Source organism: Musa acuminata, chromosome BXJ3-4 (assembly GCF_036884655.1).
Source record: "Musa acuminata AAA Group cultivar baxijiao chromosome BXJ3-4, Cavendish_Baxijiao_AAA, whole genome shotgun sequence".
In the NCBI taxonomy this organism is placed as follows: domain Eukaryota; kingdom Viridiplantae; phylum Streptophyta; class Magnoliopsida; order Zingiberales; family Musaceae; genus Musa; species Musa acuminata.
In genome coordinates this window covers 9,687,221-9,700,827 of record NC_088352.1, presented here as the reverse complement: position 1 = coordinate 9,700,827, position 13,607 = coordinate 9,687,221, and the positions used below count along the sequence as shown (strand labels likewise).

General features: G+C 35.6%; 1 protein-coding gene across 2 annotated transcripts; it reads right to left on the bottom strand.

Annotated features, from left to right (window-relative positions):
* Positions 1 to 1,864: 1,864 nt before the first annotated feature.
* Positions 1,865 to 13,144, bottom strand: LOC135583429 (probable protein phosphatase 2C 11). 2 transcript variants are annotated; one of them, XM_065148836.1, is made up of 13 exons: positions 13,008 to 13,144; positions 10,909 to 11,005; positions 9,549 to 9,683; positions 9,322 to 9,440; positions 7,161 to 7,224; positions 5,817 to 5,925; positions 5,536 to 5,689; positions 3,725 to 3,850; positions 3,488 to 3,611; positions 3,341 to 3,417; positions 3,111 to 3,163; positions 2,458 to 2,512; positions 1,865 to 2,285 (listed from the first exon to the last, which is right to left on the bottom strand). In XM_065148836.1, the coding sequence occupies exons 4-13, from the start codon at positions 9,436 to 9,438 to the stop codon at positions 2,094 to 2,096; spliced, it is 1,071 nt and encodes a 356-aa protein (XP_065004908.1). In that variant the 5' UTR covers positions 9,439 to 9,440; positions 9,549 to 9,683; positions 10,909 to 11,005; positions 13,008 to 13,144; the 3' UTR covers positions 1,865 to 2,093. The 2 variants fall into 2 exon arrangements, with proteins under 2 accessions (XP_065004908.1, XP_065004907.1); XM_065148835.1 differs by having other exon boundaries at positions 9,549 to 9,665.
* Between the last annotated feature and the right edge of the window lie 463 nt (positions 13,145 to 13,607).

Here is a 13,607-nt window from a genome sequence, read left to right as displayed (position 1 = left end):
TACCAACATACACTCAAGATTCTTATCGACTGATGATATGTACCGCTCTATACCGACACGATGGGAACTCAAGTAATCTGCATCTCGATCACCTATCGAACATACTATACCGACTCGAGAGAGTTGGTAGAACAAACCTTGGTTCCAAGTGCTTCAACAGCAATAGATTTGAACAAGGTCTGCTGACAAGAACAAATGCTACAATCGTAGCGCAAACTACTTGCATCGAGCAGCACTCTCATGAGATTCATGCTGAAGAAATGGAGGAGCTGCAGATCATCTGAGAATCGATAAGTCGAAGAAGATATTTGAGGCCAGGAAAGGGAGTGAACCAGATGTTGAAGAAGCAGAAGAAGATGTCATGGCAAGACCAAGTAGCATTGAGGGTTTAGATTCATGTCTTCTATGATCTTGTAAGATACAATGGGTGAAATAGATCAAGGCTACTTGATGATTGACCAACCCAGATGCAGAGTCTGGGTGTTATCTATTCACAAGATCTAAGGATCAATGCATAATTTCCTGTATTGTGGGAGGATAGAAACAATGGACTCTTCAAGAAAGAGGAGTTATAAGAGCTCTATTTCTCTGCAACACTATCAATGTGCTAATCCAACACATTGCAGTATCAGGGGAAAAAGAAGAGATGAATCAAGATAAAATACTAAACCACCAACTTCTCAGAAACAAAGGAGCAAGACTTTTAAGTGTTGTTGTCAGAATCCCAAGGATCAGATATGCTGGATGGCAGTTTCAGTTAGAAGGCAGTAGGAAATCATCTCTGAAACTGTAGAAGCCTCAGTTGACAGTAAGTAATGCAGTCACTTTTGCAGCTAAAATGGAGTTGATGAATGTGAGTTTGGAATCAGATAACTTATCCTATCAGGTGTTCTTCTTAATCCAGTACTTCGATTCTAACTTCTGTTGAAGATATAGTTGAAGTTCTTCATGTGGCTGGATGTTTGAGGACTTCAAGGTTGATCATGTAACCAGAGATTGCATTAGGGCAGTCCATGGATGCCTCTGTATTCCCATTCTACTTGAATGAATGATAATCTACTTTTTCACATTTGTAAAACAAAAAAAGATGAAATAACAAAAAAAAAAAATGTTGAGAAACTCTTAACAGCTCAAGATATCTAAAGGAAAAAAGAAAAAGTGGATCAACAGCAAGGACACTGCCAGATATCTTATAACTGATGGATTCAGGAAGACAGCGATAAGAATTTTTAAGAAAATAAATTTTAATGAACAAGTCATATCTTTTTCTTGCCATATTCTTTACAACTCTTCCACCATTTCTTATCGCTATCATAATTATCCAATCATATGCCAACCAAAATCCGCAATCCACTAAATGCATTATGTTCAGAGGAAAAATTAATAATTCAAACCTAAAAGTAGGACCTGTGTATCAATTAGAAATTATTATTTTTTTATCTCGGAATTGCATAAGCATAATTTGGCAGTGAGATATACCATACCTAAATGCATCGGAAGGGCACCATTATCACATGGTTTATTATGTGAGTGTCTGGAATCCAGCATGCACTTAGCTGAAATCAAATCACTGGCATCCGATTAAATGAGCAAGTAATCAGCAAACATGAAGGTGACACTTCACAATGGAAATTGTGTCAAGTTACAACCATAACCAGTGTATGAGCCCAAGGAACTATTGATAATATAACTACAAGAAGATATTTCCAAAATACTAGATCAACTTCCTAAAATATGTAGGTTTATCAGTATAACTTTTCTAGTTTCATTGCCACGATAGAGAAAAAAAACCAGAAAGATAACATGAAATTATGAATTGATGCATTGAAGTGGTACAATCTATAGGCATGAAGGGACAACTCCATAAAGCAACAGATATCAGCGATTGTGTATCATATGAAATAAATTCCTTCTGAGAATAATGCACATGAGAAATACACTTTGAATCTCTTTTACTGCATTTTGTTGATATCCTAAAAAGCGATGTAACTAAGTCAAGTTGGAAAGTAGTGAAAGGGATTAATAATAATAATAAAGGATAATCTGGTTCCGACAGTGTCGAGTGTACCATCAACATCAAGAATTGTTCACCTTCAGTCAGCGGATGAACTCTCGGACCCTGGTGTAGCCTGAGTTGACTGCTCGGCACTGGCAGCATTGGAATTGATTGGTTTCTTAAACTGAACCAAAATCATGGTCATATTGTCACATCCTTCTCCACCAAGTGTTGAAGGTGCCAAACACCTGTCGAGCACTTTCTCGCACACAGCAGATAGAGATGTTTCCTGAAGTTATATAGAGGAATATTGATAATCAACGACACGTTCATGATGCTATCATTTCAGTGTCAAAATCAGGACATTTGAACACTAAAAGGCATTCGTGGCATTTAATAGTGAGGCTCCTCGTTACATTACAAGATAAAAGACAATTTTCACTAGTGAACTTTGCAATTACCTTGTTTATGTGCTCATGGATGAAATTTACCAGCTGTTGGCTTGACATGCAATCCCTGGAAACAATAGAGCCAGAATGAAATTGTAGAAACAAAAATCGAAAGTGAATATGGATATCCAATTAAAGAAGTATTTGACAGATCTGGCATATCTATCGTATTTGTGAACAAGATGGACTCAAAAGATCGATAAAGAATATGCAAAATGAGTCATGCAGTTGTGTACATTCAAACATAACGGTGTTTCCAGAGACTATTTTAATTGCCATTGTTAAAAATAATTTTCTAGGGTGCATGTTTGGTGGAGAAGAGACTAAACTACAATTTGTAGGATATAGATAGGACAGCTATAATTATGCCCCTCCAAAACTACCATATGCAGATGGATGGTATATTAGTATGTTCTGGGAGCTGAAGAAATGAACAAATGAACAGGAGAGCCAGAGAGAGAGAGAGAGAGAGAGAGAGAGAGAGAGAGCAATAAAGGCACTAATTTAAAAAAATGGATAAAAGGGAGGCAGATATGACGGATTTTCCCATTTGCCTTTTTCTCAAATGTAAGAGAGGCAATATTCCTCATCCTAACAAGTTCCTGGAATCAGAAGACCATAATGACAAAATATACATGCATGGCAAGAAAAACAGAAATTCCTACCAAATACCATCGCACGCAAGAACAATGAAGTCATCATCATCACAAAGCTCCACCTGTAAAATTGACCATAATGCTTAAGAAAGCTGCACTAAGTCATCACAACTTTGTTTTATGTTTAGTAACTAATACAAAGTCCATTTAGTTAATAGAGTTTAAGGGCATTTTTCTACTACCTTTTTTTCTCAATAAAAGAATACAATATAACACAAGCACATGGACACAGAACTTACATTGTTTACGTCGGGGTTAGCAGTTACTATTTGTTTTTCAACAGGCAAGAACTTGTTCTGCTTGAATTCCATGTCTCCTAGAGCGTAACAGATAATTAGACATGTAAATAAAAAGACTCAAATTTGTTCTACAGAAATGAAAAGCACCAATTGCTCTTGCAAGATTTAAGCTTCCATTCACTCTCCCTCCATGTATAAAACCCCCTGCTTTTAGTATTCTTTCTCTTTCAGCATCAAGTTCTGGTTTGTGGTCTCTTGACAAATTGTATGCCTGCAAATTGAAAAAACAATTAAAACACATCAGCTCATAAGCAAAAATAATCTGCCAGTAATATTGGGCCTAAGCTCCAGCCAAATGTAAAAAGATGACCCTGGGTACTTTACCTGTCCCTTCCTAGAGATCACACAGCGCGAATCTCCAGCATTTGCGACAACGAGTTGGTTACCTCTCATGATTGCTACACAAGCTGTGCTGCCAGATGTTGGTCCAGAGAAGTCAGAGTGGGGGCCCTAAATATTGAAATCGAAGTCAAAATAACTGCTGGAAATACAAGTAATATGGTTAAATTTAAAATGTAAGCGCAATATGAAGCATCTTGTCTTGACTATGGCTTCTGTTAAAAAAAGTGTATATTGGCAGAAGTAATGAATATAGAAGAAAACAGTTGCCACACTAGATTGCAATAGCCATGCTATCATACATATCAAAAGCATATTGCGTTGGTACACCCACACAGTCACACATCAATGACACCCAAGAAGGGTTGTTTCAGTAAGCTCCATCCGCAGTTAAGGATGTAACACTAACTCACATGGAAGAAATGAAAGACATCTGTCAGCTGAGAATTTACTCGGAGTGAAACCTCACTAAACAAGAAAGTGACTGCAGTTAGACTTGGAAAGGGCCTGACCACCATTTACGCACTTATTAACAAAATGCTACCTCAAGCCAGTCCAATTTGCTGCACAAAATTGTGAAGGTAAATTCAACCCTATGAGATATCTTAGGTTTTAAAGTTTGATTAACATTAGAAAAGAGTTACGTTTAGCCATCATAATCATTTTCCATTTACAGCCCTCCTTGGAAGTGGAGAGCTTGGCACAGGGCATTAACAGGAGATCAGATAAGGTCTGGGAGTAGCTAATATTCCAACCTAAGAAGATATACTTTTCAAAACAAACATAAAATCTTATCTGAAATGGGCAGAACAAATTGCATTAAACCCAAGGATCTTGATAATCTACTTTACCACCCATCCACCCTCTGAAAAGGGAAAGGAAAGAATTATCATCCATCACAAAAAATACCAAAATATATAGAGTGAAATGCATCCAACCATGTGGTAAGCCACCTAATACATGCTCAGGTCAATTAACCAATTCATAGAGTTACTACACTTGTATATGTGCCTAATACACACATGATTGACAGGTATTTGAAACCTTGGTAACGATCACTTTATTGTGACAACTTGTCAATAGGTGACAACCATCCAACACGCTATGGCACGAGCATTTGCCTAGGCTCGTGGTAGCCGAGTGCTGGTCACATGGCCACATTTATATGGGACCAGGGTCCAATGGACTGTCACAGGACAGCATGCTGAGAATGGCAACCCATACTCGTGAATTAACCAAATTCCATTGTCAATAATTTTCACTATCCTGCATCAAGAGTCAAGACCTATCTGATAATTACCTAGTCTAGATTCCCAAGTGATATTTGTAAATTTAATAAAGTGGGAAACTTATAATTTCATCTTTGTTGTGTTAATGTTGTTTCAATACCATCAACCATGTCACATCAGAAGCTCAAACTAAGCACATGAAACAGAAAGTGCAATCTCAACTTGGGTCATCCTATTTACGCCTGTAAGTTACACCCTAGTCGAGCTGTTCATCTTGTGTTTCAATGATTAGGTTCATTAATTAATTCATCTTTCACAAAACATAATCCTTATTCACAGTCACTAAGAGACATATATGCACCAAACAGTCACCTAGTGCTACCCAAGTTACTGCTGAATTGATCTATTTTAAAAAAGTAGGCACGAGCCATTTCCAGAAACAAAACTACAATAAGTTCAGGCCTGTTGCTCTCCCATTATCTAGCTCATCATTATTTTATATTGGGTCAAATAGAAATCCAGAAAACATGGTGTAGCTTCTATAAGCATAGTCCACTCAGATATTACCTCCTCGAAGGCCCAATCATCTTCATGATTATTTGAGTCACTGCCCCTTGGAGACCAAATCAAGCCTTCTATCATGCCAGTGAACTTGTTTATCTTATCTCCAAGTACGGCTAGTTCTCTCCACCCTCTCTGTCCTTGCATCATTTCATCCATTCTGAAGAAACAAAAATGCAATACTACTTTATCTTCAAAATAAAAAATAATGCTCTTCATGCAGCTGCATGATTCATTAAGTAATTGATAATTCGTAATATTACTACAAAAGAAAGGTATTAAGTTACCTCAAGAAAGCTCTTTGAACAGAAGTACCTAAATCTCCTGTCGAACTAGCTTCATTCTTGAGAACCTGAGTGTGGAGGTACTTTGCACAAAACTTAGCAACTACTTTTCCTGAAACAACCAAGTATCAAACTAAAACTAGTAAAAAGAATTTCTTGACATAAAGGAACACTGAGAGAAACACATACATCACAAAGCATCATAAACAAAGATGCATCGCATTTCAATGTCATACAGGCACAGAAATTATTCTCACAAGAGAACATTCTTTTTGCAGTGTAGACTTTGTTTCATTTAATGAAAGTGTCATTTGTTCTACAGCCAGGAGTTCTTAGATAAAAACAAAGACATGAATTGTGCTGACTCATGGGATTTATGGTGCAATTTCAGCTAGCTTGTTTATCACATCAAGTAAAAACAAGGTCATGAATTGTGCTGGTTCATGGGAGTTTAAATGCAATTGCAACTAGCTGTTTCATGATATCAAATCTGTACCATTCACCATTGTCATCAACAACAGAGCATAATGTATCATCAAATATGGCTGAAAAGCACCAGCTTGGTGCATTGCCTTTTGGTATGAAGCACACAATTTGCAAGCAGATCCAACTGCTAGCATTCTTGATTACATCCAACTGCTTTGCAAAAGCAGATATATGTTTAATAAGATAAGCACCTTCAAGTAATGTTGGCATAGGCACAAGATGGTTTCTATTATTTTTCAGTACAAATCAAACATCCAATATGTGTCACCAGTCAAAAGGAGCACAAAATAAAACATTTTGTGACTTCAAAAGTTCCTGAGATATCAAGTCAAAAAATTCCTCATAGATCACATAGCAATCAACAATAACTTACCTCTCTATGTTATCTTGATAGCCCAGGAGATATTATGGTCATTTCACATAAACACTAGCATTCTACTCAATTGGAGGATGGCATCATTATATACTTGACCAGAAACAGTGAGTTCTCTTCTAATAACCAATATGTTAGCAAAATACATTTCAACCTTATGAACATTTAACAAATGGTTCCATCACAGTACAAAACACAAGCAGCAGATCCAACATCACACAAACTAAAAAATGTAAAAGCAGCCTTAGTTTCCAGACCTAAATAGTTAGCCAGGAAAGTTGAACACTAATACAAGAAACAATAAAAAAGAGAAGAAAACAAATAACAAATGACAAAAACAAGGGTCTAACAAGTATACAACTTGAATGATCTTCTGAAAGGACCTAGGTTTCAAAGAAGGGACAAGCTAGAAAAGGCCAAGCCAACAGAAACCTTTAAAATCAAGTTGTAGTGGCATTAGTTGCAATTTAGAGATAATTTATACTTACCACCATGGCCATCATAAACTCCAAAGAATGATGTGCAGTCATCAAGATCTGGCAATGCAGCATGCTAAAGAACAAATCGGGTAAGGATACAATTTAATGTAAATGTAAGTCGTGAAATTACTAAAATTATGAATAATGCAGAACAAAACAGGAAAAGAGTACATAAGGTAACACAAGTAAAAGCACAAAGATAAACCAGGAGAGGCCAGGTTATGGACTTGTGTGATGGTTGTGATAAAAACAAATGCACAAGGCAGAATGACAGATACCTATCAATCATTCATATAGATTTTGAGTATTAAAGAGAAATTGATCTTTTTGGGTCTTTTGGGACTACTTGTAATCATCTGGTCCCAACTCCCAACAATGAGTATCATGTTATAGTATATCAAAGAAGAAAGAAATCTTGTACCTCCTTTTTGTGTCTCCATACTGTATTGGAGATAAGGATATGACTAAAGCTCATGAAGCTTTTTCTCATAAGCAGCTTTAAGGTGGAGGAAATGGAAGGCTTGGCAACTACATCCATTTTCTTCATACAACCTTTGGTTAGTTTTTCTCTTCTATTTTTCTCCTCATAATTTAATATGCTTAACAAGATACAGGGCATGCAATATTTTAAATTTTCTGGTAAAATTGATGATGCACTGTCATGTCAGCTAATACAACAGCTGACATGACCTAATTGCTTTCTTTGTTTTTCAATCTTTTTCTTAAGTGTGATATAAGTCTACAGTTATCCCAAAGCTGAAGTTCTGTACCCTGTACTTATTTACTCAATCCCCATCGTTGCAACCTTCGGTCACCAGCATTCTTGCTATAGCACAGATCAGCAAGTCATTCCAGAATATATGTTGTCCTGTTGACCAGTATAGGAGTATGCCATGGCAAATGAACAGACAAGTAAAATATAGAACCAATAAAACCATCATAAAACAGAAAAAGTGAAATTCGGTTAAAATAGCACAAAAAAAATTGTTTGTATTGAGCAATCAATCATTTTTTTCTATGACATAATAAGAACCAAGGTTCACCGTACCACGGCATACCGCTCGGTATAGACAATACATACTGGTCGACAGATGACTAATACTGATGGTACATACTGATTTGTTGGTATGCCTCATTGTATCATGTGTTGATATATCAGTATGCTTTGGTACGTATCATACCAATAGCCGATTGATATACCGGTACGAACCGGTAAGACAAACCATGATAAGAACCAACCAAAAAACGATATACCTATTGACAAGGATTTACATTCCTGTCTGATACCAGTTTGGTAAGGTACCAAACCAGTAAGGTACTAGTATACCAGGCAGTGTACCAATCTGCACAGCCTGGTTGACTAAAACAAAAAGGAAAATATACCAGTATGGGGCTATACGGTCCAATACCAGTACTTTGTTGAACCAATAAATATTGGTAGGTACATAGTAGTCCAACCAAAATTTAAATCCTTGCTTATCCATATCAGCAAATGACAAAAGCGCTGCCTGAGTTTCTTGACATGATCAGACAACAATCATCTGTTGGTTTATTTCTTAAAAATGTTTTTGCTTGATTCCAAAAGTTCAAAAGCTCAATAGAGCTGTTACAAGAACAACTGCGAGTTTCTCTTGGACCTTTGCAGATCTCAATAATAAATCATAAATTTAAAGCAAAATTATCGTACAGTATCAAAGCAAAATATTATACTAATTTTATCACATAATCTTGATAAATTATATGATAAGCATAATATCTCATGATAGACAAATTTGGTTTGGCATTAGATTGGCAACAATCGGTCATTCTCAACCTCGAGCGACTTCATTGGGGTTTCCCACTGGAACCACCACCTGTTGCAAGTCCTAATCATAACTTCCAGATACTTGCCAACAAAGATAGAAGAAAGCAAACCCATAAACAATTGTATTTGACTCTCAAAATGTAAAGACGTAGTCAAGCACATTGGTTCAACATTATCTAATTTGTCATTAAGAATTCCAATTAGACACCCAAAGATATAAAAAAAAACATAGTTTCTGGTCTAACCCATTAACCAGAATGTGAACTAATACAAAAGTACTTAAAGGTTTTAGAAGCACTTTTGGAATCTACAATCAATTAGAATCATGAGAGCATGAATAGATGAAGAAAAAAAAAAAGAACTTACCGCGTCTTCCATAGTTGCACGCCATCCTTGCATAGATGAAAGGCCAAACCTTAGTCTATCATTCTCACCATCTTCGGAAAATTTCTCAGTTTTGGGAGTGCTGAGATATATCCCCATTTCTGTGAGGTGGAAATGCAAGGAGATAAATTTTAAACAAAACCAACTTCATATAACAGTAAGGAAATTATTGACAAAAGAATATGAATGCTGCATAAAAGAAAAAACACCTTTAAATTTTGCTTCAGAACAAGGGAAATACACTTGACAGTCGACACAAACTACTTGAGTCTGAGAGGTGAACTCTCTAACTGCAAAATATGGTAAATAAGGCAGTCCAAAGAAACCTGCAAATTCATTTTCCACTAAGAAAATATACAAAGTTACAAAAGGTCTAGCAGCTTTATAGAGATAAGGAAGAAAAGATTGTAAAACTACTTGTTGACTAAATCATAAAGATTATCCCTCACAAACCTTTATTTTAGGAAATCAATAGCCAGATATACAACTGTGCATGTTTGCCACCTAGACACAACAAATCTCTATTGACTATACTACATCCACAGACAAAATAGCTCATTTTATACATTTCTGCTAGCACAGAAGTGTCAAATTAATATGTATTGTAAAGTAAGTCAAAGCAAAACAGTCAAGACTAAGAATTCAAAATTTGCAATCTCAAAAGAATACCAACAGGTCAGCCTCAACACAATTATCATCGGCTAACACAAGTTCACGAGTAAAATAATCTAGATCTCTAGATCATGGATGATGCAATAGACTTTAGACAGTTCACTTAAACAAACAAGAAGTCCTTATCGCATATATGCATTTTAAAGAAATTAACAGTGAGTTCACTGGGGCAAAAAGGTATTATTACAGAATGATCAAACTTCCAAATATATATCTGGTAAGGTTTAGCATAAAAAATTAGTGTATGAATTCCACCTACCACAGAACATTTCGTCTGAGGTCACTGACTACAAAGCTTGGCCATATTTCATATTGACTTATTCTGTTATTCATATGAATGACACATCTAGTCTCAGAGACTACCATATCAATTTTGTTATAAATGAAATTCTCAGCCATCATCAATGAGCTAACTGCTAAGCATCCCTACAAAATTAATCATCAGCCTAATATAGACAACATCCGTTCTTAGTGGCTTAATGGCTTAATGCTACCATAGATAACTTCAAAGCTAACTTATAATTTAAAGAATGTCTTCTATTTTTGCTCTCACTACCCTTCAAAAGCTTCAGTTACATATAAGACACTCAAATGCAGTTACATAGTAACAAGGACACTTTGTTAGCATGAAAATCATATTGAACTTGCAAAAGGCCATGAAAAACATGTTAGTAACATCACAAATCGCTCTTTCATAATCGACAGATATCCTTATTTCTTATCCTAGTACTAAAGGGTAGTCCAGTGCATATGGTTCTAGACAATGCAATTAGAAAAAGCAAATGAGTAGATCATCTAATCCAATAAAGGAAACATATGAATGGCAGTGTTGACATTTGTTTTGTTTCACAGAGAAAGAGAACAATACAAAGTTGGTCATTAGCAGATTCTACCAACCTGAGATTTAGCTCAGCAAAGTAGCTACTGATAATGCAAGCCAGCATGTACCAATCTCTCTAATTTCTTCAGGCACAAAAGTTGAACATCTTCCAGCCTGCACCATGAACAAATGATGGCTAATGCATATATGACATTTATGAAATGGCCTTTCCACAAGATGACATCTTACAAATATGAAATTATATGTATCTATTTATCCATAAAAAAATGCAATAATATCATATTAAGTGTTAACACACACTGGCACATTCATACTAACAAATGAATGATAATAAATAAGGTAGCCTTTCTACAAGGTGACACTTTGTTGAAAGGGAATGAAAGACCTATTGTCAATCCATAGATGTTCATGCGTAAGCACACATATTACACATCTACTAATGCGTATACATTTACCTACCTAGCTACAAACATACACACATTCATGAACATCCATTCACTCCCTACATATAAACATAGCCGATATATACTTAGACATGATCAGACATAAGTAAGCTGATATTACTTCAAACGACTTTGATTTTGTATCTATGTACACATGCTTAATTATGTATGCACATATGTGCTTATACATATAAGTATAGTAGACATTACATTTGGTCGATGCAACTACTGTATTTAGTTTGAAAATCTTTATTCTATCATACCCAAGAAGCTATGGGTTCCTAACTTCATATCTTGAGAAGTCGATCATCGAGAAATTCAAGCCAGCTAAAAGAAAAATCCGGTTGCAATTTTAAGACATGAAGATTTTAATATTCACCACTATTAATTTATGTGCTACACTGAGTAAGATAGCCCTCACAACTGTAGAGCCATCTTCTACTAATTATCTGGCTCAGGTATAATTCTAGTGTATTTTTTGAGGTAAAAGATAAAGTAGGTTATATGAAGAGGCAAGAAAGAAACCAATAAACATTTGTTAAAGTAACATAAATGAAGCAACGGCATGAAGTTCATGTTTCAGGAAAGAGGTTTGATTTTGAAAAAATGACTGAAAAGACACAGAAGAGCATACACCAATTCAGTAACCATATTTTATTATCAGTACTACAGATAATGTCGTACAAGATTAGAAAAAATTAATTCTAAGTCCTGTCAAACCCATGACAACAGATCATATTCAGTGAATTGCAATTTCCCTTCTTCTGATAAGGAAAAATGTATACTCATAACATTTAGAAAAGAAAAGGTGGACTACAATGATCTCCTGGCCAAAAGAAAGTGCAAGTTCAGATCTGCTAGACGCAATACCATGAAGGATCCACATTTTTAGCATGGAGTTGAGAGACAGCTCATCCCTAAGACCATCGACCGTTCCTCATTTTATAGTTGTCGATAGAGAACAGCTAATAATTTCTAAAATTAATGATCAGTCTCACAATTACATTACATTAGTCCAGAAACAACCCGTTCATTTACTCTTCATATCCCACACCACTGGTCCTGAAGCCGCCAACCCTAAATAATGTCCTCTGAAGTTCAAAGAGAATAATACATTCATAATTCTCCTCCAACAGAACAATCTACAGAGAACATAGTACATGACCATAGGCGCAGACCAAGGGACTTACAAACTGTCACATCAAGGGACTTCAAAAATCTATCACAACCAAGGTGTCGTCAAAGCATGATTTACTACGTAAGGATCCTATGTTCGATCTAATATGTCTTCATTCACAAAATTCAGCAACAAAACAGTGACATTAAAGAAACAATAATATAGGGAAACAATCAGCTGGGAGTCATGCCACACCAAGAACCAAATTTTCCCATATCCGGATAATCCTCGTTTATTCTCCGCTCACAAAACAACCCTGGGAAACAAGTCCATCTCATTCCTACAAGAAAGAACAACTGCACGACCAAATTCAAGAGAAAAAAGAAATCTGAACAAGGACATGGAAACGTTCGTACATGAAATTCCTAACAAGTTCAAGCCGATTCAAGCAAGAACAGGCACACTGAACGGCGTTTGCAGTAAAAAGACGGAAACTTGCATCCAAAGATCCAATCTTGAAAAAAGATTCAAGGGTTCGAGCGAAAACAAGCGCCGAATCAAAATTTTTCAGCAATAAATCAGGGAACCAGAAAACCTCTCGGCAGGAAGAGTCGACGGGATCGAGATGGAGGCAGGCGGAGGTCGGGAAGAGACCCCTGGTAGAATGGATTGCAGAGCCGGCGTCCTTTGGCTCTCTGAAAAGATCCCACTGATCGCTTCTTTTTCCTTTCTATATTTTTGTGTGCTTATTTTTAACCAAAAAAATCACATAAATAAATATATCCCCTTACAATTATTTATTTACATATGTACCCCTATAAATATAATCGTTAATTAATCATTAAACTAATTACCTATTATCCCTTATACTTAGAAAATCTATATTATACTTTTACTTAATCATTAAACTAATTACCCTATCAGCATTATAATTTTTATATTTAAAATTTTTATATTAAAATTTTTATAGTTATAAAAGTAAAATAAATAACATCATTTGTCCTAGTATTGATAAAATCATAAATAAATAATAGAGTCCAAATATATAGGATAATATATAATTAATTCTTAACCATTATAATGCTTTACTTTATATCCATAAGTTATATTTATTATCATTAACCATTATTAGCTTTAATGGTACATATATGTGATATTTATATTTATAGGGGCAAATATGCTATTTCCAAACTTT

What these genes read in the sequence shown, in the direction of transcription:
- LOC135583429 (XM_065148836.1), bottom strand. Translation starts at nt 9,438, where the DNA reads ATGGGGATATATCTCAGCACTCCCAAAACTGAGAAATTTTCCGAAGAT. An exon ending in AGTTTATGATGGCCATGGTG is followed by an intron (nt 5,926 to 7,160) that starts GTAAGTATAAAT and finishes TGGTTGTTTCAG; the next exon opens with GAAAAGTAGTTGCTAAGTTT. An exon ending in AAATCTTGCAAGAGCAATTG is followed by an intron (nt 3,418 to 3,487) that starts GTGCTTTTCATT and finishes GTTACGCTCTAG; the next exon opens with GAGACATGGAATTCAAGCAG.